The following is a 22,741-nucleotide window of genomic DNA, read 5'->3' as shown; positions in this document are numbered from 1 at the left end:
AGAAACTGCCAAACTGGTTTTTGAAAGGAATTTACCATTTTTCATTCCTACCAATAATGTATGGTAGGTATTTCAATTGCTCCACATCTTTGTCTACAGTTGGTATTGTTAGTATTTTTATTTTTAATCATTCTTATGAGTATGTGGTAATTTTAATTTGTATTTTCCTGTTGACTAATTTTATTGAGCATCTTTTTATGTGGCATTTATGTATCTTCATATATCTTCATTTTGAAGTGTCTGTTCAAATATTTTTCTCACTTTGAAAATGGGTTGTTTGTATTCTTACTGAGTTTTAAGAGTTCTTTGTGTATTCTGGATACAAGTCTTTTGTGAGATATGTGTTTTACAAATATTTTCTTCTAGAGCGTAACTTGCCTTTTCATTTTATTAATGGTATCTTTTGAATATCAGAGATATTAATTCTGATGAAGTCTAATTTATCAGAATTTTTTATGGTAAGTTTTATGTGTTTAAGAAATTTTTGCCACTTCAAAATTGTGAAGATTTTTTCCTAGGTTCTAAAAGATTTATAGTTTTAGCTTTTACATTTAAGTCTATGATCTATTTCAAATTAGCTTTAGTGTACAGTATGAGGCAAAGATTGAGGTTCATTTTTTTTCCATATGGATATTTCATTATTCCAACACCATTAAAGACTATTCTTACCCCATTGAATTACCTGGCTCTTTGATCATATACATATGGGTTTATTTCTAGACTATTTTATTGATTTATATGTCTGCCCTGACCCATACTATACTGCACTGATAATTGTTGCTTTATGGTAAGTCATGAAATCAAGTAGTCCTTCAGCTTTTTTTTTTTTAAGGAATAAACAGCTTTATTTAAAACCAAGAAGAACTATTCTATGCTACCACAGATTCTTCTCATCTTTTCAGAAATTTCTTCTTTTGCCTTCATAGTCGTGGAGCTCTTCTGCCTCCGAAGTAGTCCTTCAACTTTGCTCTCCTTTAAAAAAACTTTTTTACTATCCCAGGACTTTACATTTTCACATACATTTTAGAATTAGCTAGTCAATTTCTACAAAAATGCCTGTTGATATTTTGATTGGGATTGCATTGAATCTATAGATCATTTTGGAGAGAACTGACATCTTAATGATCTTCAGTTTTCCAATCTGTGAACATGGGATAGCTCTTTATTTATTTAGGTCTTCTTTAATTTTTTCAGAAATGTTTTTCAGTGTTCAGGTCTTGCATATATTTTGTTAAGTTTATGCTAAAATATTTCATGTTATTTCATGTGATAGTAAGTGGTATTTATTTTTAACTTTAAATTTCCAGATGTCCATGGCTAGTTTGTAGAAATAAAATTGATTTTGATAGTGATCTTGTCTCCTGGGACATTGCCAGATGTCCTTAATAGCTCCAGTAGCACATTTTTGTAGATTCTTTAGGATTTTCTATATCTGTGATCATATTGGCTATGAGTAAAATCTTATAGTATGAGTCACTCACCTTTGTGCTTTTTCTTTTGTAATAAAAACAAAAAAAATCTGTTCCTTCTCTTAGCTCATCTTTGAGGTCCTGGATTTCACTTTATTCCTATAAACTGCATTGCTTTATCAATTCCAAGGTATTTTAAAACTTAAAATAGGCATCTGAGAGTTAATGTGTCAAGAGTTTCTCAGGTATGCCAATTAGGGCATTGAATTATAATTTTTTGTTTTCCTCTCTTTATCTTCCACCTGATCACTATCTCCATACATTAATTATCCTTTTTTAAAATTGAGTATAGTTGATGTACAACATTATATAAGTTGCAGGTGTACAACATAGTGATTCACAATTTTTAAAGGTTCTGTTTCATTTAAAGTTATAAAATAATGGGTATATTCCTTCCCATTCATGTATTTTAAAATGTTTCCCACCTATTTGCTATCCTATAGTAAAATTAATGCTTACTTGCCTCAACATTTCATGTAAAACAACCCATAGAAAATATAGATCGTGATGACATGAATAGCTTAGAACAGTGGTTCTCAAATTTAAAGTCCATTCAAGCATGTGGAGGGCTGGTTAACACCCCAGTCCCAGAGAGCAGTGAGAACTGGCAAGTTTCCAGGTAATGCTGCTGCTCTGGGAACCACACTTTGATAATCACTGCTTTAGAGAAATGATGACAGGTCATTAATTTTAAATTATTAATGGAATATGCAGTTTCTTTGAGAAAAAACAAAAAAATTGCAATAAGTAAAATAAACTAGACATTAGATCTAACATATTTAAAGATTGATATTTATAAGATGACAGTGTCATATTTTTAATGAAATTTGGGTCTTCCCATTTTCCAGCACTATTGTATGAGGCATTTGAGAGGCCAAAGGGGTACACATTTTATTTCAAAGAGAAGAATATAGCAAAAAATGAAAGGTATGATGATCATTTGCTCTGTGAGCATAAAATAATGCCTATTTTATTGGACCCTAAGCAAAGAGTATTTGAATGGGTATATTAAACTACACTCTGTGGTAAGTGTATGGCATGCAGAATCTTTTCTAGGGCTCAGAATTGACGTCAGAAAAGCTCTGTTAGTTGATCTGAACTAATGATGCCCAACCTGGTGTTGCTGTGCACATGTCATCATAGTACACCTTCCTCTAAACTTAATCTTTTCTTTTTTTCCTTGAGTTAGTGAATATAAATGATACTGGAGTTAAGACTACTCCCATCAATAGTATGACCATTTGTCTAGATCAAAGTGAACTTAGAGATATTTTTCCCTGAGGGTCACTAACTATAAGAAAGGAAAATTAAAATAGTGAAATGTCAGACTAAAGTTTCTTAGACATTATTCTTCTTAGGGAAGATGTTATAAGTGTTAATAAAGAAACATGCCTGTGAATATTCACCAGATAATGGTTCTTATTTTGCAGCCAGATGCATCAGAGTTATAAAGTATTTCCTTTTCTCTTGTAGCTCTGTTGGCTTAGCAAAAGCAGCTATAGAAGCAATTAATGGATTCAACCTCTTTGGCAACCAGGTAAAAAAACAGCAATAGCAACAACGGACTTTGATTATTTTTTTGAATTGCATGTTTAATTAATTTGGCCATTTATTAACCAAGTCATTTGTTATGATCAGAGAATGTCTGTAATTTATGTAGCAGCCCATGGTTGAACAACCTATCCTTTGAATATGATTTGCTGCTTAAATTTTAGGTTTCTAACTAAAAAAAGATTGCTTAATTTAAAAAACCCTCTTGATTAAGAATTCTCATTTTCTTTGTTCAGTAACTTTTCCCTCTAGTCTTTTTTTTTTTTTTTTTCTTAAGATTCCATATATATGTGCTAACATACGGTATTTGTTTTTCTCTTTCTGACTTACTTCACTCTGTATGACAGACTCTAGGTCCATCCACCTCAAATAACTCAATTTTGTTTCTTTTTATGGCTGAGTAATATTACATTGTATATACGTGCCACATCTTCTTTCTCCATTCATCTGTCGATGGACACTTAGGTTGCTTCCATGTCCTGGCTATTGGAAATAGAGCTGCAGTGAACCTTGTGGTACATGACTCTTTTTGAACTATGGTTTTCTCAGGGTATATGCCCAGTAGTGGGATTGCTGGGTTGTATGGTAGTTCTCTTTTTAGTTTTTTAAGGAACCTCCATACTGTTCTCCATAGTGGCTGTATCAATTTACATTCCCACCAACAGTGCAAGAGGGTTCCCTTTTCTCCACACCCTCTCCAGCATTTATTGTTTGTAGATTTTTTGATGAAGGCCATTCTGACTGGTGTGACATGATACCTCATTGTAGTTTTGATTTACATTTCTCTAATGACTACTGAGGCTGAGCATTCTTTCATGTGTCTGTTGGCAATCTGTATATCTTCTTTGGGAAAATGTCTATTTAGGTCTTCTGCCCATTTTCGGATTGAGTTGTTTGTTTTTTTGATATTGAGTGGCATGAGCTGCTTGCAAATTTTGGAGATTAATCCTTTGTCAGTTGCTTCATTTGCAAATATTTTCTCCCATTCTGAGGGTTGTCTTTTCGTCTTGTTTATGGTTTCCTTTGCTGTGCAAAAGCTTTTAAGTTTCTTTAGGTCCCATTTGTTTATTTTTGTTTTTATGTACATTTCTCTAGGAGGTGGGTCAAAAAGGATCTTGCTGTGATTTATGTCATAGAGTGTTCTGCCTATGTTTTCCTCTAAGTTTTATAGTGTCTGGCCTTACATTTAGGTCTTTAATCCATTTTGAGTTTATTTTTGTGTATGGTGTTAGGGAGTGTTCTAATTTCATTCTTTTACATGTAGCTGTCCAGTTTTCCCAACACCACTTATTGAAGAGGCTGTCTTTTCTCCCTTGTATATTCTTGCTTCCTTTATCAAAGATAAGGTGACCATATGTGCATGGGTTTATCTCTGGGCTTTCTATCCTGTTCCATTGATCTATATTTCCGTTTTTGTGCCAGTACCATGCTGTCTTGATTACTGTAGCTTTGTAGTATAGTCTGAAGTCAGGGAGCCTGATTCCTCCAGCTCCATTTTTCTTTCTCAAGATTGCTTTGGCTATTTGGGGTCTTTTGTGTTTCCATACAAATTGTGAAATTTTTTGTTCTAGTTCTGTGAAAAATGCCATTGGTAGTTTGATAGGGATTGCATTGAATCTGTAGATTCCTTTGGGTAGTATAGTCATTTTCACAATGTTGATTCTTCCAATCAAAGAACATGGTGTATCTCTCCATCTGTTTGTATCATCTTTAATTTCTTTCATCAGTTTCTTATAGGTTTCTGCATACAGGTCTTTTGTCTCCGTAGGTAGGTTTATTCCTAGGTATTTTATTCTTTTTGTTGTAATGGTAAATGGGAGTGTTTCCTTAATTTCTCTTTCAGATGTTTCATCATTAGTATATAGGAATGCAAGAGATTTCTGTGCATTAATTTTGTATCCTGCTACTTTACCAAATTCATTGATTAGCCCTAGTAGTTTTCTGGTAGCATCTTTAGGATTCTGTATGTATAGTATCATGTCATCTGCAAACAGTGACAGCTTTACTTCTTCTTTTCCAATTTGGATTCCATTTATTTCTTTTTCTTCTCTGATTGCTGTGGCTAAAACTTCCAAAGCTATGTTGAATAATAGTGGTGAGAGTGGGCAACCTTGTCTTGTTCCTGATCTTAGTGGAAATGGTTTCAGTTTTTCACCATTGAGAGCGATGTTGGCTGTGGGTTTTTCATATATGGTCTTTATTATGTTGAGGTAAGTTCTCTCTATGCCTACTTTCTGGAGGGTTTTTCTCGTAAATGGGTGTTGAATTTTGTCAAAAGCTTTTTCTGCATCTATTGAGATGATCATATGGCTTTTATCCTTCAGTTTGTTAATATCGTGTATCACATTGATTGATTTGCATATATTGAAGAATCCTTGCATTCCTGGGATAAACCCCACTTGGTCATGGTGTGTAATCCTTTTAACGTGCTGTTGGATTCTGTTTGCTAGTATTTTGTTGAGGATTTTTGCATCTGTGTTCATCAGTGATATTGGCCTGTAGTTTTCTTTCTTTGTTACATCTTTGTCTGGTCTTGATATCAGGGTGATGGTGGCCTCGTCAAATTAGTTTAGGAGTGTTCCTCCCTCTGCTATATTTTGGAAGAGTTTGAGAAGGATTCCCTGTAGTCTTTTGTTCAGCTTTCACATTTTAAAATATTCCTGGCATTATATACTATTTATTTTCCATGTCAGTTCCCTCGTTGGTTTCAATTTAATGTATATAGATGTATATGTCATGCAGAGGAGAATTTACTTAACATGTGAATCCAAAGAAATGGAAATTGTGATCCTAGCTTAATGCTCAACTGGTTGTAATCATATGTCTAAATCTCATTTTCTTTGGGTAAAAGGGAAACCCTGAGGGTTGCCTTAAATTTTTAAAAGGTCTTTGACCAGTTTCTGCCCCTAATCAGGTGACCATGGATTGAGTTGTCAATGGAAGGAATAATATGCAGCAATACAGGTTATTTCTCTGGATCAAGAAGTAGACTAATTTTCTTAGCAATTTTTGTAAAGATTCCTAAGATGAGAGGGCAAAGGAAGTGTTCAACTAATACTATAATTAACCTTAAGCTATTAAAATGCTAATTAAGTCAGTGAAGATACATTTTAGGAACTTATGCAGACATGTAAAATGTGACATGGATTTTGTTATGGCAATTATAATATTGATACTGTGTACCTCAAGTCTTGCATTTAAGAAAGTTTCAGGTTGGAGCATGGTGACACAACTGCCTCTCTTCCCCTCCCTACATACGTAAACTCTCTTCTCACTTCAACTTCCTCTGGAGGAAGGATTCTGGTTAAATCCAGGAAATGAAGGATGAAGAATGACCACAGACATGAAAGGATTGGGAAGAGGGGAGTAGCACCTCATCCTTGGTGCCCAAGAGGAGACTCTAAATCACCCACTTCCCACACTCTTTTTCTCTCAAGACCTCTGGCTGGAGAAATTGAGGAATCAGAGCCCATGGGGGTTTGGGAGTATATGAGCTTGTTGAAAATCATGAGAATTAATATTATGCTTCTCTTGGAGATTCTTGGTGTCTCTGGCTCTGATCCCTTGCCTTGTATCAACATTTCTTTCTCTCTGAAGAGTCAACATACTCATGGAAATCCTACATGTATCCTTCAATACTTTTCATTTCCTTTCCCCCCTGCCTCACTCTCAATACATTCATTTAAATATGTGTGTATGTATGAATATGTGTGTGTACGAGTATATAAATATTTACAGAATATATGTATATATATATTAGATAAGGAAGGAAGAAAGGAGTGTGTGAGTGAGTAGGAGTGTAATCTGCCATAAAAGAATGCCATTGTATTCAGGGTCAGGAGATAGAATCACTGTGTACTCTGTACTCCTACCAGTGAATTTGTGACTTTGGCTAGTTATTTACCTACGTCTCAGCTTCCTCATTTAAAAAAATAGAGATATTGACACTAGGACCTAACTCAGAAGGTAGTCATGCAAATAAAAAACTTAGCATAGTGCTTGGCAAAGATTAAACCCTCAATAAGTGATACCTCATGTTATTACTAGTGAAGTGCTGGTAATACTAAAGAAGGGTAATAAAGCCAGTGGACACCAAAACTTCTCGGGGGTATATCAAGGAGACTGAGAAGAGTCACAGACTAAACTAGTAGTGTTACAACAGCAGTGTGGAAAGATGCAGGTCTTGCTCTTCTGCCTTCCATGGTAACCAAGTAGTGAGCTGAATGGAATTGCATGTCTAGGTCAGCTATTATAAAGTAGTGGTCAGCTCTTTTTTTTGCAATCATGCCATCTCCTTTGATGTACCTGAGTCTTAGTGTATGCTGTTTACATATCTAGTATGCATCCTCTCTACTTACATATATACCCACAAACATATATGGTACCTTTCTTAACTACCTATATTTCAGGGCTGTGCCTTCAGCCTACTTTTCCCAGGAAGCTTCTGTAGATTTGTTAGCCATAATTCTAAAAGTACTGAATTGCTTTACTATGCATTCTGATTCTGAGTTGTAAATATACTGCTGGTATTGTTCCCCAGCCATAAATTCTCGATCTTGGCTGCACGTTAGATTTGAGGAATTTAAAAAACAGTACTGATACCTGGGCTCTACCCCTAGAGATTCTGACTTAATTGTCTAGAGGGAGGCTATGGTGTTGAGATTTTTCTAAACTGCCCGGGAATTCTAACGTGCACCCAAGGATGAGAACAACTGCTCTCAGCAGAGTTAACATTTGACCTTGTTTAGTTCATGTCTGTTTCCAGCAGAGCTGTGCACAGAATGTTTGCTGACTTGACTATTTCTTGATTATTTCAGGTAGAAATATAGACAAATAAGGTCTTATTCCTTTAGCCATACAGATGTCACATTTGGCAAGTAAGGCCTCTCCATCTGCCAATTTTTTTGATAATATCAGAATATCCTAGTTTTACAAATTCCCTTTTGTCTTTGTTTCCGATGTGGAGAATTACAGAAACCTGACTTTGAAAATGTTAAAATTCCCACCTCTACAGCAGTTAATTTAAAAATGTACTTGCTAAACAATAGCACATTTAAAAGTGCGTGTGATGTTTTTAGTGTTTAATCATTTTATAATATCACTCCATGTACTTAAAAGATCTGTGGTCTAATTAAAAGTCAGTGGCCGGGGACTTCCCTGGTGGCGCAGTGGTTAAGAATCTGCCTGCCAATGCAGGGGACACGGGTTTGAGTCCTGGTCCGGGAAGATCCCACATACCGCGGAGCAACTAAGCCCGAACGCCACAAGTACTGAGCCTGCGCTCTAGAGCTCACGAGCCACAACTACTGAAGCCAGCACACTAGAGCCTGTGCTCCACAACAAGAGAAGCTACCTCAATGAGATGCCCGTGCACTGCAACGAAGAGTAGCCCCCGCTCACCGCAACTAGAGAAAGCCTGCGTGCAGCAACGAAGACCCAACGCAGCCAGAAAAAAAAGTCAGTGGCCGGAAAAAGAACTGAGATGAAGAAAGGTTTTTTTTTTTCAAGTGAAGCCCTAAAGAAACATCCTCAAGACTTGAGGGATTTAAGGTCTAATGAGTATTCTCAATTATTTCTAAAGACTATTGATACCGTGTTTTGGAAGAGCTGATCATGTATCTTTAACTTAATTAATTTAGAGCTTTGAAAAAAAGTGCATCCCCGGTTGGTGGCAACTCAGAGAGTCATAGATCTTTAGGGCTGGAAGGGCCCTTCTCTCAAAATGAATAGAGTTGAGGTGGATTCTCATAGGTCACATAACAGAGATGCAGTACCAGGAATTAAACCAAAGGCACTTGGTAATGAATCTGGGATATAAGATATTAGTACAGAAAATCTTGGATCTTAAGTGCTTTCTACCTTTAGTGATAAAAGCTGTGTATTATCTTTGAAAACTCTTAAGCCATTTTCTTCTTTTTTAAATTAAATTTAATTTAGTTTAATTTTTTATTGAGATGTCATTGACATATAACATTATATTAGTTTCACTAATATAATGCCCACTCTTGCCACTTTTATTCAATATAGTATTAGCCAGTCTTAGCCAGATAGGAAGTCTTAGCCAGATAAATTAGGTAAGAAAAAGAAACAAAAGGCATCCAAAATTGGAAATGAAGAAGTAAAACTGTCATGATTTGCATATGACATGAATATACATATTATATATAGAAAACCCTAAAGACTCCATCAGAAAACTGTTAAAGAACTAATAAGCAAATTCAGTAAAGTTCCAGGATACAAATCAATACACAAAAATCTGTTGCATTTCTATACGCTAATAATGAACTATCAAAGAGAAATTAAGACTACAATCCCATTTACAATTGCATCAAAAAGAACAAGATACCTAGGAATAAACTTAATCAAAGAGGTGAAAGACCTGCAACTCTAAAAACTAAAAGAAATTGATGAGAGAAATTGAAGACACAAATAAATGGAAAAATGTTTCATGCTCATGGGTTGGAAGAATTAATGTTGTTGAAATGTCCATAATACCGAAAAAAATATACAGATTCATTGCTGCATTATTTATATTAGCCACAATATGGAAACAACCTTAAGTATCCATTAATGGATGACTGGATAAAGAAATTGTGGTGTAGGCATACATACAGTGGAATATTATTCAGTCATAAAAAGGAGTGAAATCTTACCATTTGTGACAACATAGATGGACCTTAAGGGCATTATGCTAGGGCTAAGTAAAATATGCTAAGTGAAATAAGACAGAGAAAGACAAATACTGTATGATCTCTCTTATATGTGGAATCTTTAAAAAAAATCAAAACCTCAGATACAGAGAACAGATTGGTGGTTGCCTGAGGCAGGATGTGGGAGGTAGGAGAAATGGGTGAATTGATTTGTTTTGTTTTAAAAAAGAAACATTGTATATAATTCTCTTCAGTGAATATCACAAGTTAAAAATTTGTCTTAGTTTGAGTGATCCACTCATATTAAGGCTAAAATTTATAGACAGGTTTTTGTTATTTTTTCTTAAAAGAAACAACATTGTATTAGTTTTAGGTATACAACATAATGATTTGATATTTATATATATTATGAAGTGATCACCACAGTAAGTCTAGTTAACATCTATTACCACACATAGTTACAACTTTTTTTTCTTAAGACCTACTCTCTTAGCACCTTTTCAAACATATGCTATACATTACATCCCTGGGACTTACTAGAAGTTTGTACCTTTTGACCACACCATTTTCTTCTTAATTATTGATCTTTCTGAAAGAGGTTTCCAGTTGTTGAACTTTTGCCCTTTTTGTGCTTTGGTGTATAAGACAAAAGTTAATTTTTATTTTTATGGGAAATTGTTGGGTGGAATAAGCCTTTAGCTTTGGTTATTATGTGTTCCTGCACTTCCTTTCTTATTTTTTTAAATTGTTAGACTTGCCTTATTATTAAAGAAAAAGGACTCATCATTTAAATCTTCACTCCGAAACTATTTTCAAAACATATTTTTGTTTGGGAGAAAATATCTAAGAAGAAAATTTGATCAAGTGGCTTAATTTTTTAAATAACTTTATAATAAAGGCTAATTTGGAGCATTTAGAAACATACTCATATAATCCTTAATATGAGAATCACTTATTTCAGCATGGTTTCAAATATTTTCTCTGTGTGTGCATATATATATATATATATATATATCTGTGTGTGTGTGTGTGTATATGGCAATACTTGACAATATATGTAGTGATATATAAATATATATAGTGATATATAAATATTTGATAATACTTAAATAAACCATAATTTATAGTTAGCACATGTCACAGACATCAGCAACAGTTTTGTGATTCCTGGGTCTGAATCTCAGCTCTACTCTTCTAAAACCCTGAGAATTAACACTCAGGTTCATCTCTCTCTGTAGTTTGAAACCCCTTTAACAATATGTGAGTAGGATTTCCTCTAGTGAGGGCTACTGGAAGCTGCTGTCAGGTCAGTAAGTAAAAGTTGGCTGTTTACAGGCCACCGCCACCACAGCCGTGGCGTAGAGGGGTAATTCCCACCAGCAAGTATCGTTTCTGCAGAATACGTCTCTAGGCTTGCTCACAGAGCTATAAGACAGCCTAATGCTGGACTAGGTAAGAAAGTGTCCTGATCGTGGTGCTGTTTTTTTGTTTCCAGAAGAACAGAAAAGGTCATGTATAGTATTGACACAATAGATATACTGATCAGTTTTATCTTGTTTTATTCTTTGATGCTAGATAAGGGTAGTAAGCCCATTAGCTCAGGTTCAGAGAAAAGTCTAAAGAGGAAAAGAAAGGCCTGGGCAATCCTTCAAATCATTTCACTTTGAATTGACACTAAAGAGATTGTCTTACGGTCATGTTACCTACCAGGGTTCTTGGCCTCCTTAATCAATAGGAATTGATCAGAGGCCAGACAAGAAATTCAGGCAAGGTTTTATTGGGGCCCCTGCTGCAGCAGGGGGGAGAGAGAACAAGTAACAGGTTCCCTTGCTCACTCGCTTGCTTGCTGGGTGGGGGGCGAACTGGTTCTTCATATGGCGTGAGGGTAGGGGTGCGTCCAGGGGTCAGGCTGGAGAGGTGCCTTAGGTGGTTTGCCCACCCCTTTGGTGGTGTTGTGTGCAGGGGGCATGCGCAGTACTTTGCTTTTGCTTCCGGCTCTTCAGAAGTGGCTGTTGGGTTTTTGGTCTCTTTGTATCTTGTCCATAATTTGCCCAGCTGCTCATGCACACAGTTATTTTTAGGCCTTTATAGTTTCTTTGTATTTTGTTGCTCGAGGAGACATTTGTCCAGGTGCAGGCACTGCAGCTAAGGGTCCCAGGTCTCAGGTGCCAGCCTGTCTGAGTCATAGATGTTACCCTTGGCCATAGATACCATCTCAAAAGTGTTTGTTATGGTCATGGAGGCCTGGGTAGATGGTTCAGTGCAGCTCTTCCCCTTCATTGGAACTCAAGTCAGGTTGAATCATCTTGTAATGTGTATACTAGAAAACAATTACAGAAACTCAGTTTGGGAGTAAAGTTTGAACTATCAGTCTTACCTATGCTCTTTAGGTGGAGTCAGGATATTATGGCAGAGTTATGATAATTTCAGGAAGTGAAAGATGAAAATAAAATATCCAAAGTTAATAAGATACTCTGGAGTGACATATACATATAAAACATCTTTCCATATTCCTGCCTTTAATTGGAGAAATCAAGATACTGACAAATGAGCTGAGGCCAGAATCTAAAAGGTGATGACTAGAAAGATTTCTCATATTAGCAGAGTGTTCAAAGCGATGCAGACATGTCTAGCTTCCTTTGAAATTTGCAGGCCTAAAATGAACGTGTCTGAGAATTTAAAGTAGGTGATGATTAATTCCATATGTAGGTCTCCTTGATGACGTTTTAAAAAATTTGCTTCTGAATAGGAATAGCTGCCCATGGCCTTGGGTGAATTTTATTCTTCTGTTAAGTCCAGGCCATACACCTAAAGCATGGTATATTTTTTAAGGTGACAATCAGACAATATAGTTTATTAGCCTTTGATCTTAGTGTTAAAATATGATAGCATTATGAAATTAATTTTTCCTTTTGTGCCTATTTCTTAGAGGCTGGCAGAGGAGGGGACCTCAACAAATACTTTGGTGAATCTAGATAAATGATTTATTTGTGGCTAGAAAATAGAAGTTGGCTGTTTATATGAATCAAATAATGGCAAAAATTACCATATTTGTCATTTCACTTCATTATTTATAAATTATCCTACTTAGATTGTTGTATCTTTTAAAAAATTAAATTCAAGGCAGATTGATTTGACATGTAATTAACTTTATTAATTTTCAGCCTAAGGGTAAATTATAAGTCCTGTTATTTTGTGTATTCATTGGCTCCCAATATCACATACACATTCATTTCTTTGCTCTCTTGTTCCAACCACTCTACTTGCTCCCCCTTCCCCCAAAATTCAGATCCTAGTTCTGGTCCTCACCTTCTCCATGAAGTACCGCAAGGTCCCTATTTTGTTTTCCTCCTGTTAACTTTAGAGGCTTATTATTATTCTTTCATCTAAACCACTCACCTGGTACATAGTCATGTGTTGCCACGTGCAGTCTTTTTGTTTTGTTTAATATTTATCTGATTTAGGACTGTATATCACCTGGGTCAGCTCCTTGAGAGGAGAGGTCATGTTCTGTCTTGTTTTACTCAAAGCAGAGGGCACATTACTCTGACATTGGCAGCTACTGCGTGAAGGTTTGTTGGGCTCAATTTTGTGAGTACAGATGAGAAGTAGGGACTTTCAAATCATAGAAAGACAATTTAGAACTGATCTGGTTGAGAGACAGCCTCACTCATTCCTTGTTCACTTATTGTCAGAGTTAAAAGAAATTTAAGAAATAATATTATGAATGAGAAGTTCTATTTTATGAGCTAATATTCATGTATGAACATGGGTTAACAGGAAAAATATACAGAGTGAGTATGATGTTTGGATCTAGGGCCTAGTACTACTAGATTTTGAATTTCAGTCAATGTATTTTATCTTCAGGGCAAATGCATCTTTGAAGTTGGTGAGAATTGGTATGAGATTTAGAAGGTAATGAAGCAACATAAAATTTGTGATGGTGTTCTTCTTCCTTTCCCCATGTATTTTTCTGAGTATTCTCTTGTAATGGAAGCAGTCATATTCCAATTTCATTCTCTGTGTTTTCAAAATATCTAGCTCCCCAATAAAAGAACAAAGCCATGTTTATTTAAAAACTATGCTATTGAAAATGGAAAGCACTAACGGCTAAATATTATTGATAAATTTTTTTAACTTGGTTAGCAGACCAATTATCATTTTTTGTTAACACTTTTTTTCTTATTCAAGGTTTTGGTTCTTACTTGAAAGATAATTTTTAGTGTGGGAAATTGCATAATATAGTGTTCAAGGTGTGGTCTTCTGTGTCAGACTTGATTTTGAACCCTTGCCTCTGTTATACTAAGATTTAGCATCCTTTTCTGTAAAATGGGTATAATAATATCTACATAAGGGGATTAAATGAGATAATCCGTGTGAAGCATAAAACACAGTGCCTGACACATAATGAATATTAGCAAGTATTATGTACATTACTATTATTTGAGATTCTCCTGTCTTCGTATTTTAATCAAGTAGTTTTTGTATCTAATTCTAGATATCTAAATTCATTTAGTTTGATCATTCTTTATTAGGACTATACAATTCAGATTTTGTGAATCCAAATTAGTTCTTATTTCCTTGTCAGAAGTATTAGCTAAATGATTTTTTACTTTTATTAAAATAAATATCCTTTATTAGTTATCTTGTAATCTATACATTTTGATTTTTAAGAAAACTAAGGAGAAATTGGAAAATTGGAAAAATAACATTTTTTTATGATTATAAAATTAATGTTTATTTCAAGAAATTTGAGAAATACTGAAAGTATTTAAAAAATTAAAATCTTCTGTAATGCCACTCTCAAATGCAACCAATGTTAATATTTTTGTGAAATTTTTTTTGCTTGTCTTTGTTTTTTTTTTAATTTTATTATTTTTTTAAATTGAGGTAACATTGATTTATAATGTGAAATTTATTTCAGTCAAATTGCCCAATGTTCTACAAGTTCTTTTATGTTAATCTAGGAAATTTTTCTTTATCTCTCATTCCAGGGCTGTTCTTGGTCAGTTATATTTGTGGATATTGATGCCCACAATCGCAACCGGCAAACTTTGTGCTCACTGTTACCCAGAGAATCAAGATCTCATGTGAGATATTTTTATAATAAATTAATATGAACTGTTGTTTATGATTGTTACGTAGTTTTGTTTCTTTTTCCAAGAAAGTACTCTAAAGTGTTAGAAGTTGGCAGAAGAGATAAGAAGAGAGAATGTTGCCGCTTACTCCTCTGGCCTGGGGAGGTCAATGTTTAGGAAGTGAGCAGAGCTGTGGAGAAAGCTGCTTTGTCCTTTGAGTTTTCATAGAGCAGTAGAGAACTAGATATATTTTTTTCTCTTTGGGGGAGTAGCAACATTATGCCAAAATGAATTTTTTTTGGTCATGGAATATTATATACAGTAAATCCCCTACACACGAACCTTCAAGTTGCGAACTTTCAAAGATGCGAATGTGCGTTCCCAGGTCCAATCACATAATTTAGTTCACGTGTCTGGCGTACATTGTCACGTGCATGCATCCTCTACAAGTGGTTGTGCTTTTGTGTACTTTACTGTACAGTACTGTATAGAGTACAGTAGTACAGTATCTTTATTTCAAGCCCAGGATGTCTGGAAGCAAGCTTAAAAGCAGCAGTGATGTAGCTGGTACTGCTAAAAAGCACCAAGCGATAATGATGGAAACAAAAGTGAAAATAATTGAGAGAGTGGAGCAACAAGAGGAAGAAGAAGTAACTGAAGAACTGAAGAGATTCACGACACAGGAAATGGCAAGAGGATTTTCTTTGAGGAGGCACTGTTAGTTTTTGAGGCACAGGACCCGAATGTAGAATTGTTCACGAAGGTTGCAGCAACATTTCAGAATGCAGTCCCTTGCTACCGTGTCATCTATGACAAGAAAAAAAGAGCTACTACCCAGATATCACTGGACCATTTTTTCAAGAGGGTAGATAGAATTTAATCTAGCAAAGAACCAGAACCTATGAGTGCAATTGCAGCTTGCACTCTGTCTCCTATTGCTGAGGATCCATTAGCTCTACCATCTCCCACCTTCTCTCCCTCCTCTAGTCAGTAACTATTCTTGCTTGTTCACTCGATGCCAGGCCCTGTATGCCAGCTGTTGTACTGTGCTATTGTACTTTTCAAGGTACTATACTGTAAGATTAAAAATGTTTTCTTTATTTTTCGTGTTCGTTTGTTTTTTATGTATTATTTGTGTGAAAAGTATTATCAACCTATTACAGTACAGTACTATATAGCAGATTGTGTTAGTTAGGTACCTAGGCTAACTTTGTTGGACTTACAAACAAATTGGACTTACAAACATACTCACAGAACAGAATTCGTTCATATGTAGGGGACTTACTGTATTAGAAATGTAGAAGAATATTTTTCATAATTTAAATTTCTTTTGAATAAAACTGCTTTCCTTATTTTTCTCTCATTTGATTCACCTTTTTCTTTTGTCTGATAATCTCTTAAATGACTATGTAATACCTGATTGCAGATTTTTCTAGGGGTTATTTGTGGCTCTATTCTTAGAAAACACCCAAAATGGAACAATTTAATTATTTTAAAGTAACTATTTTATAGAAGTAATACAAGATTATGATAAAAGACAAACAGAATCCACAAAAAGCAAATAATAAAAATATATCCACTCATTATTCCACCATTCAGTTATAATCTTAGGGTGACATCATTTGGGTTTGTATGTTTCCATGTATTTTTTTTTTTTATTTATTTTATTTATTTTATTTATTTATTTATTTATTTTATTTTATTTTATTTTTTTAATTTTTTTTTTGTTTCCATGTATTTTTATGTGCACATATAATATTTTTATTTTACAAAACTGGAGGAATATTGTTCATAATGCTTGCTAACCTGTTTCTTTGAATGGACGTGTTTCCATATTAGTAAACATTTCTATAATATAAATTTTAATGGCTGCTGATTTACTCAGCTAATTGTTGGACCTTTAGATTGTTTTCTGGTTTTCACTATTATAAACAAATTGTTACGACAGACTAGTTGTAATGACTAATTAGTGGTGTTAAATTTTTACACAATGACTGAAATAATGTACTAAAGTTTGAGTCCAGTGTTGAACCTTGAAAATACTCCTTATCATTGAATGAAGTTTTATCTCCTCTGTAAGGTTCACTAAACCATGCCATATAAACATCTGTCTGTCCCTTGGAGCACAGCAGTCTCACTGTCAGTTAAATAACCTTAGTGGCTTTTCATCTCTGTGATTCTCTTTGGGCTGTGTTGATCATATGATGACAGACACTTACTTTCCCTTCTTTTTCTTATTGCCCCCAGAACACAGATGCTGCCCTGCTCCCCTGCATCAGTTATCCTGCATTTGCCTTGGATGATGAAGTTCTGTTTAGCCAAACACTTGATAAAGTGGTTAGAAAATTAAAAGGAAAATATGGATTTAAGCGTTTCTTGAGAGATGGGTATAGAACATCACTGGAAGATCCTAACAGACGCTACTACAGACCAGCTGAAATTAAGGTATCAAAAAATATCCCATGTCAGATAGCATAATAGAATGTTCAAAAGTACTGATTCAGGAGGCAGACTTCTTCGGTTTGAATTCTGGCTCTGCCACTTATTAGCTGTCAGACCTTGGGCAAGTTAATTAAGCTCTCTGTGTTTAATATTCTTCATTGATAAAATAATGTTAGTACCTACTATTAGTAAGGTTTTTTTGAGAATTAAATCAGTTAATATATATAAAAGTGCTTAGAACGGTACTTGGCACATAGTAAGCACTCGGTAAGTGTTAGCTGTTGAGGCCTATTTGCTCACATTGGGCCATGTTGAGTCATTGGGTGAGTAATTTTTCTATTGCACTTTCAGTATTTTGCCTGCCTACTGTATACCATTTGTCTAATATAATAGAAAATATCTATTTGTGATTGAATTATCAATCTTTAAGCAAATGCTCTTTTTTCTGTTTCACTTAGACACTTCCCTCTGAAATATACTCCTCTAAATATTTGGTTTTAAAGATTTTATATTTCAAATATACATACATATCCTATATCTAAGTTTATTCTAGCTGTTTTTAAGCTGCCCAGAAAACTGTAACACCCCCCAAAAAAGTAAGCATCCATCCACATTGCTGAAGACTTTGCTTTAATGGGATAGGTTGAAAATTATTTTAAAAAACCCCAAACCCCTCCCTATCTGCCTCCCATTGCCTCTCTCTTTGTCATCACACTTCTGAAGACCATGGTGTGTTCTAGTTGTGGCTCCTTGTTTGCCTTCCACTTACTCCTTTACCTTATAATCTGGCTCCTGTCCCCAACACTTCCCAGTAGCTGTGTTGGCTTCACTCCGTTTATGTCACTGGATCATTGTGGATGCCTTTCTAACTTTATTTCACTGAACCTCTCATTGGCATTTGAGTGTCTTAAGTAAGTTCTCTCTCGGGAGGTTCTCCTCCATTTTCTGTGACTCCATTCTCTTCCTAAGTCTCTGCTTAGTTCTCTCACTATCTTTCTTAGTCTCCTTTGCAGGTTCCTCTTCTTCTGCCTCCCTTTATCCTTTGCTTGTCTCCTGGAATCCATCTTCAGTCCTATTCTCTTTTCATGCTATTCATGCAATCATAGCTCTAGCAATCACTGTTAATCCCACATTTCTATCCGTAACTCATACTTCCACCCCTGAGTGCCCTACCACGTGTCCAGCTGCCTTTTGGACATCCTCACTAGAAGGCGCTGCAGTCTGCCTATGATCACCTCACCCTTCTGCCCAAGCCCCAAACCTGAGATTCATCCTAGGCTCTTCCCTCTCACTCAGCCTTCTATGTCACTCACCAAGTCTGGCAAATTTAACTACCTTTAAATCTTAAAAACTGTCCCTTCGTCTCTATTAACTGCTTCGTTTAGGCGAGTGATCCACAGCCAGGAATGATTTTGCTCCGCAGGGGACATTTGACAATATTTGAAGAAATTTTTTGTTGTTACACCTTGGTGGGTGCTACTGGCATCTGGAAGGTAGAATCCAGGGATGCTACTAACTGTCCCACAGTGCACAGGACAACCCCCACAGCAAAGAACTATTTGGCCCAAAATGTCAGTAGTGCTGAAGTTGAGAAACATCGATTTAGGCTAACATCCTTTCTCTTTGGATTGTTCCCAGCAGCCTTACAGTTGGTCTCCTTTTTTCTTATCCTATAACCCTCTTCAGTACTGCCAGCTATTCATCTAGCAAGTAAATTTGATCCTCTTCAGTGGTACCCTGTCACTTTCAGATCAAAGTTTTTGTCTCTCAGCCTGACTTCTCAGGCCCTCCCTGATCTGGCTGTTCTGGCCCACCTGTTAGACTTCAGCTTTCACTGCTTCTTCCTTGCTTGTTCCAGGAATACTGAATTGCTGTGAGTTTCTTTAACGTATTTTGTTCTTTAACGCATTTCTAGTTTGTACTGTTGTCTTCTCTGTATGGAGTTCCCTTAGCTCATCTCCCCAGAGAAATCCATCAAGCATTAGTTGAAGCATCTCCTTTCCTATAAACCCTTTCCTGACGCCCTGGGCAGGCTCAGATGCTTCATGCCCATGGTTCTTGATATATATACCATGTATAGACATTTTGTAACATACTGCAATTGTTTATTTACATGCCTGTCTCCCCACTACAGCAGGTTCTCTATCTTTTTGTCTTCATAGCCCTCTGTCTAGCTGATGCCAGGCATTACTAAATACTTAGTAAATATTTATTGAATGAATGACTACTCTGTGATGGATTAAATGAATGAGGTTTTGAATAATAAGAATGCTGAGAAAAACTTTTTTAAAGAACAACGAAACTACTTATAAAATCAGTCCAGTTTTGTTATTACAATAAATAAATTTTTATGTATGTATATTCTAATGATGTAAGTGTTCTAATTAATATAATTACTCTAATATACATGTTCTAAATTATTGTTGGTGAAATTTTTTAATATTTTATTTTCTGTTTTAGCTATTTGATGGAATTGAATGTGAATTCCCCATATTTTTCCTTTACATGATGATTGATGGTGAGTGAACTTTTCTCCTGAAATTTAAACTGTAGGATATAACTAGTTTAAAGAAGAAAAGAAATAAAATATGACTCCTTTCAGCTAGCAAAATAGATTGCACTTATTGATGTTAACTACTCTGCATTTTTATATGCTACTTTTCTGCTTTCTGAGTTAATGTTACATCATTTAAAGAATTTTAAAATACTTTGAAGTATTTTTAAAATGATACAAATATATTTTCATATTTACAAAGAAGAACTTTTGTGAATACAAATTATGAATACTGTAATTTGTGACATTGTGAATGTCTATAATATTTATACTTAAGCATAGAGAAATTTCAATTAAAATTCAGTTTTCAATTCTAAATGCTAACATTTCTCAAATCAATTTCTTGGAAAACTATCATATGCATTTATTTGCATTACCTTTGTTTATTATTTACATAGAAAAATACCAGAATAATTACAATTGGGTAAATTTTTTTCTAAGGTAAAATTTCTGTGGTGCTTATTTAGCTCAAATGCTATCGGATTTTATATTTTACATTTTAGGTGTTTTTAGAGGCAAACCCAAGCAAGTAAAAGAATATCAGGATCTTCTGACTCCAGTACTTCATCAGACAACAGAAGGTGTAGTATGCTTTTCCTTTTTTTTTTTTTTCCATCTTTATTGGAATATAATTGCTTTAAAATGTTCTGTTAGTTTCTGCTGTATAACAAACCGAATCAGCTGTATGTATACATATATCCCCATATCCCCTCCTTCTTGCGTCTCCCTCCTGCCCTCCCTATCCCACCCCTCTAGGTGGTCACAAAGCACAGAGCTGATCACCCTGTGCTATGCGGCTGTTTCCCACTAGCTATCTATTTTACATTTGGTAGCGTATATATGTAAATGCAAGTCTCTCACTTCGTCCCATCTTACCCTTCCCCCTCCCCGTGTCCTCAAGTCCATTCTCTACATCTGCATCTTTATTCCTATCCTTCCCCTAGGTTCATCAGAACCTTTTTTTTTTTTAGAGTCCATATATATGTGTTAGCATACCATATTTGTTTTTCTTTTTCTCACTTACTTTACTCTGTATGACAGACTCTAGGTCCTTCCACCTCACTACAAATAACTCAATATCATTTCTTTTTATGGCTGAGTAATATTCCATTGTACATATATGCCACATCTTCTTTATCCGTTCACCTGTCAATGGACACTTAGCTTGCTTCCATGTCCTGGCTATTGTAAACAGTGCTTCAGTGAAATCTGTGGTACATGACTCTTTCTGAATTATGGTTTTCTCAGGGTATATGCCCAGTAGTGGGATTGCTGGGTCATAGGGTAGTTCTATTTTTAGTTTTTTTAAGGAACCTCCATACTGTTTTCCATAGTGGCTGTATCAATTTATATTCCCACCAAAAGTGCAGTAAGATTCCCTTTTCTCCACACCCTCTCCAGCATTTATTATTTGTAGATTTTTTGATGATGGCCATTCTGACCGATGTGAGGTAATACCTCATTGTAGTTTTGATTTGCATTTCTCTAATGATTAGTGATGTTGAGCATTCTTCCATGTGTCTGTTGGCAATCTGTATATCTTCTTTGTAGAAATGTCTATTTAGGTCTTCTGCCCATTTTTGGATTGAGTTGTTTGTTTTTTTGATAGTAAGCTGCATGAGCTGCTTGTATATTTTGGAGATTAATCCTCTGTCAGTTGCTTCGTTTGCAAATATTTTCTCCCATTCTGAGGGTTCTCTTTTTGTCTTGTTTATGGTTTCCTTTGCTGTGCTTTTAAGCTTTTAAGTTTCATTAGGTCCCATTTGCTTATTTTTGTTTTTATTTCCATTTTTCTAGGAGGTGGGTCAAAAAGGATCTTGCTGTGATTTATGTCAAAGAGTGTTCTTCCTATGTTTTCCTCTAAGTGTCTGGCCTTACATTTAAGTCTTTGATCCATTTTGAGCTTATTTTTGTGTATGGTGTTAGGGAGTGTTCTAATTTCATTCTTTTACATATAGCTGTCCAGTTTTCCCAGCACCAGTTATTAAAGAGGCTGTCTTTTCTCCATTGTGTATTCTTGCCTGCTTTATCAAAGATAAGGTGACCATATGTGCGTGGGTTTATCTCTGGGCTTTGTTTCCTGTTCCATTGAGCTATATTTCTGTTTTTGTGCCAGTACCATACTGTCTTGATTACTGTAGCTTTATAGTATAGTCTGAAGACAGGGAGCCTGATTCCTCCAGCTCCGTTTTTCTTTCTCAAGATTGCTTTGCTATTTGGGGTCTTTTGTGTTTCCATACAAATTGTGAAATTTTTGTTCTAGTTCCGTGAAAAATGCCATTGGTAGTTTGATAGGGATTGCATTGAATCTGTAGATTGCTTTGGGTAGTAGAGTCATTTTCACAATGTTGCTTCTTCCAGTCCAAGAACATGGAACATCTCTCCATCTGTTTGTATCATCTTTAATTTCTTTCATCAGTTTCTTATAGGTTTCTGCATACAGGTCTTTTGTCTCCTTAGGTAGGTTTATTCCGAGGTGTTTTATTCTTTTAGTTGCAGTGGTAAATGGGAGTGTTTCCTTAATTTCTCTTTCAGATTTTTCATCACTAGTGTATAAGAATGCAAGAGATTTCTGTGCGTTAATTTTGTATCCTGCTACTTTACCAAATTCATTGATTAGCTCTAGTGGTTTTCTGGTAGCATCTTTGGGATTCTCTATGTATAGTATCATGTCATCTGTAAACAGTGACAGTTTTACTTCTTCTTTTCTGATTTGGATTCCTTTTATTTATTTTTCTTCTCTGATTGCTGTGGCTAAAACTTCCAAAACTATGTTGAATAATAGTGGTCAGATTGGGCAACCTTGTCTTGTACCTGATCTTAGAGGAAATGGTTTCAGTTTTTCACGGCTGAGAACGATGCAGGCTGTATGTTTGTCATATATGTCCTTTATTATGTTGAAGTAGGTTCCCTCTGTGCCCACTTTCTGGAGAGTTTTTCTCGTAAATGGGTGTTGAATTTTGTCGAAAGCTTTTTCTACATCTATTGAGATCATCA

General features: G+C 35.3%; 1 protein-coding gene across 4 annotated transcripts in view; it reads left to right on the top strand.

The window, feature by feature from the left end:
* The window catches only part of PHKB (phosphorylase kinase regulatory subunit beta), a 194,881-nt gene that overhangs the window by 78,433 nt on the left and 93,707 nt on the right, over positions 1-22,741 (top strand). For all 4 annotated transcript variants that reach the window (XM_057533263.1, XM_007167634.2, XM_007167636.3 and 1 more), the window contains 5 exons: positions 2,943-3,006; positions 14,665-14,760; positions 16,996-17,193; positions 19,651-19,708; positions 20,248-20,325. In XM_057533263.1, the coding sequence (XP_057389246.1) occupies positions 2,943-3,006; positions 14,665-14,760; positions 16,996-17,193; positions 19,651-19,708; positions 20,248-20,325 (494 nt within the window). The remainder of the gene's footprint in view (positions 1-2,942; positions 3,007-14,664; positions 14,761-16,995; positions 17,194-19,650; positions 19,709-20,247; positions 20,326-22,741) is intronic.

Source organism: Balaenoptera acutorostrata, chromosome 19, assembly GCF_949987535.1.
Source record: "Balaenoptera acutorostrata chromosome 19, mBalAcu1.1, whole genome shotgun sequence".
Classification (NCBI taxonomy): Eukaryota; Metazoa; Chordata; class Mammalia; order Artiodactyla; family Balaenopteridae; genus Balaenoptera; species Balaenoptera acutorostrata.
Note: the sequence above shows the minus strand (reverse complement) of the source record. Positions and strands in the feature narration are given on the sequence as shown.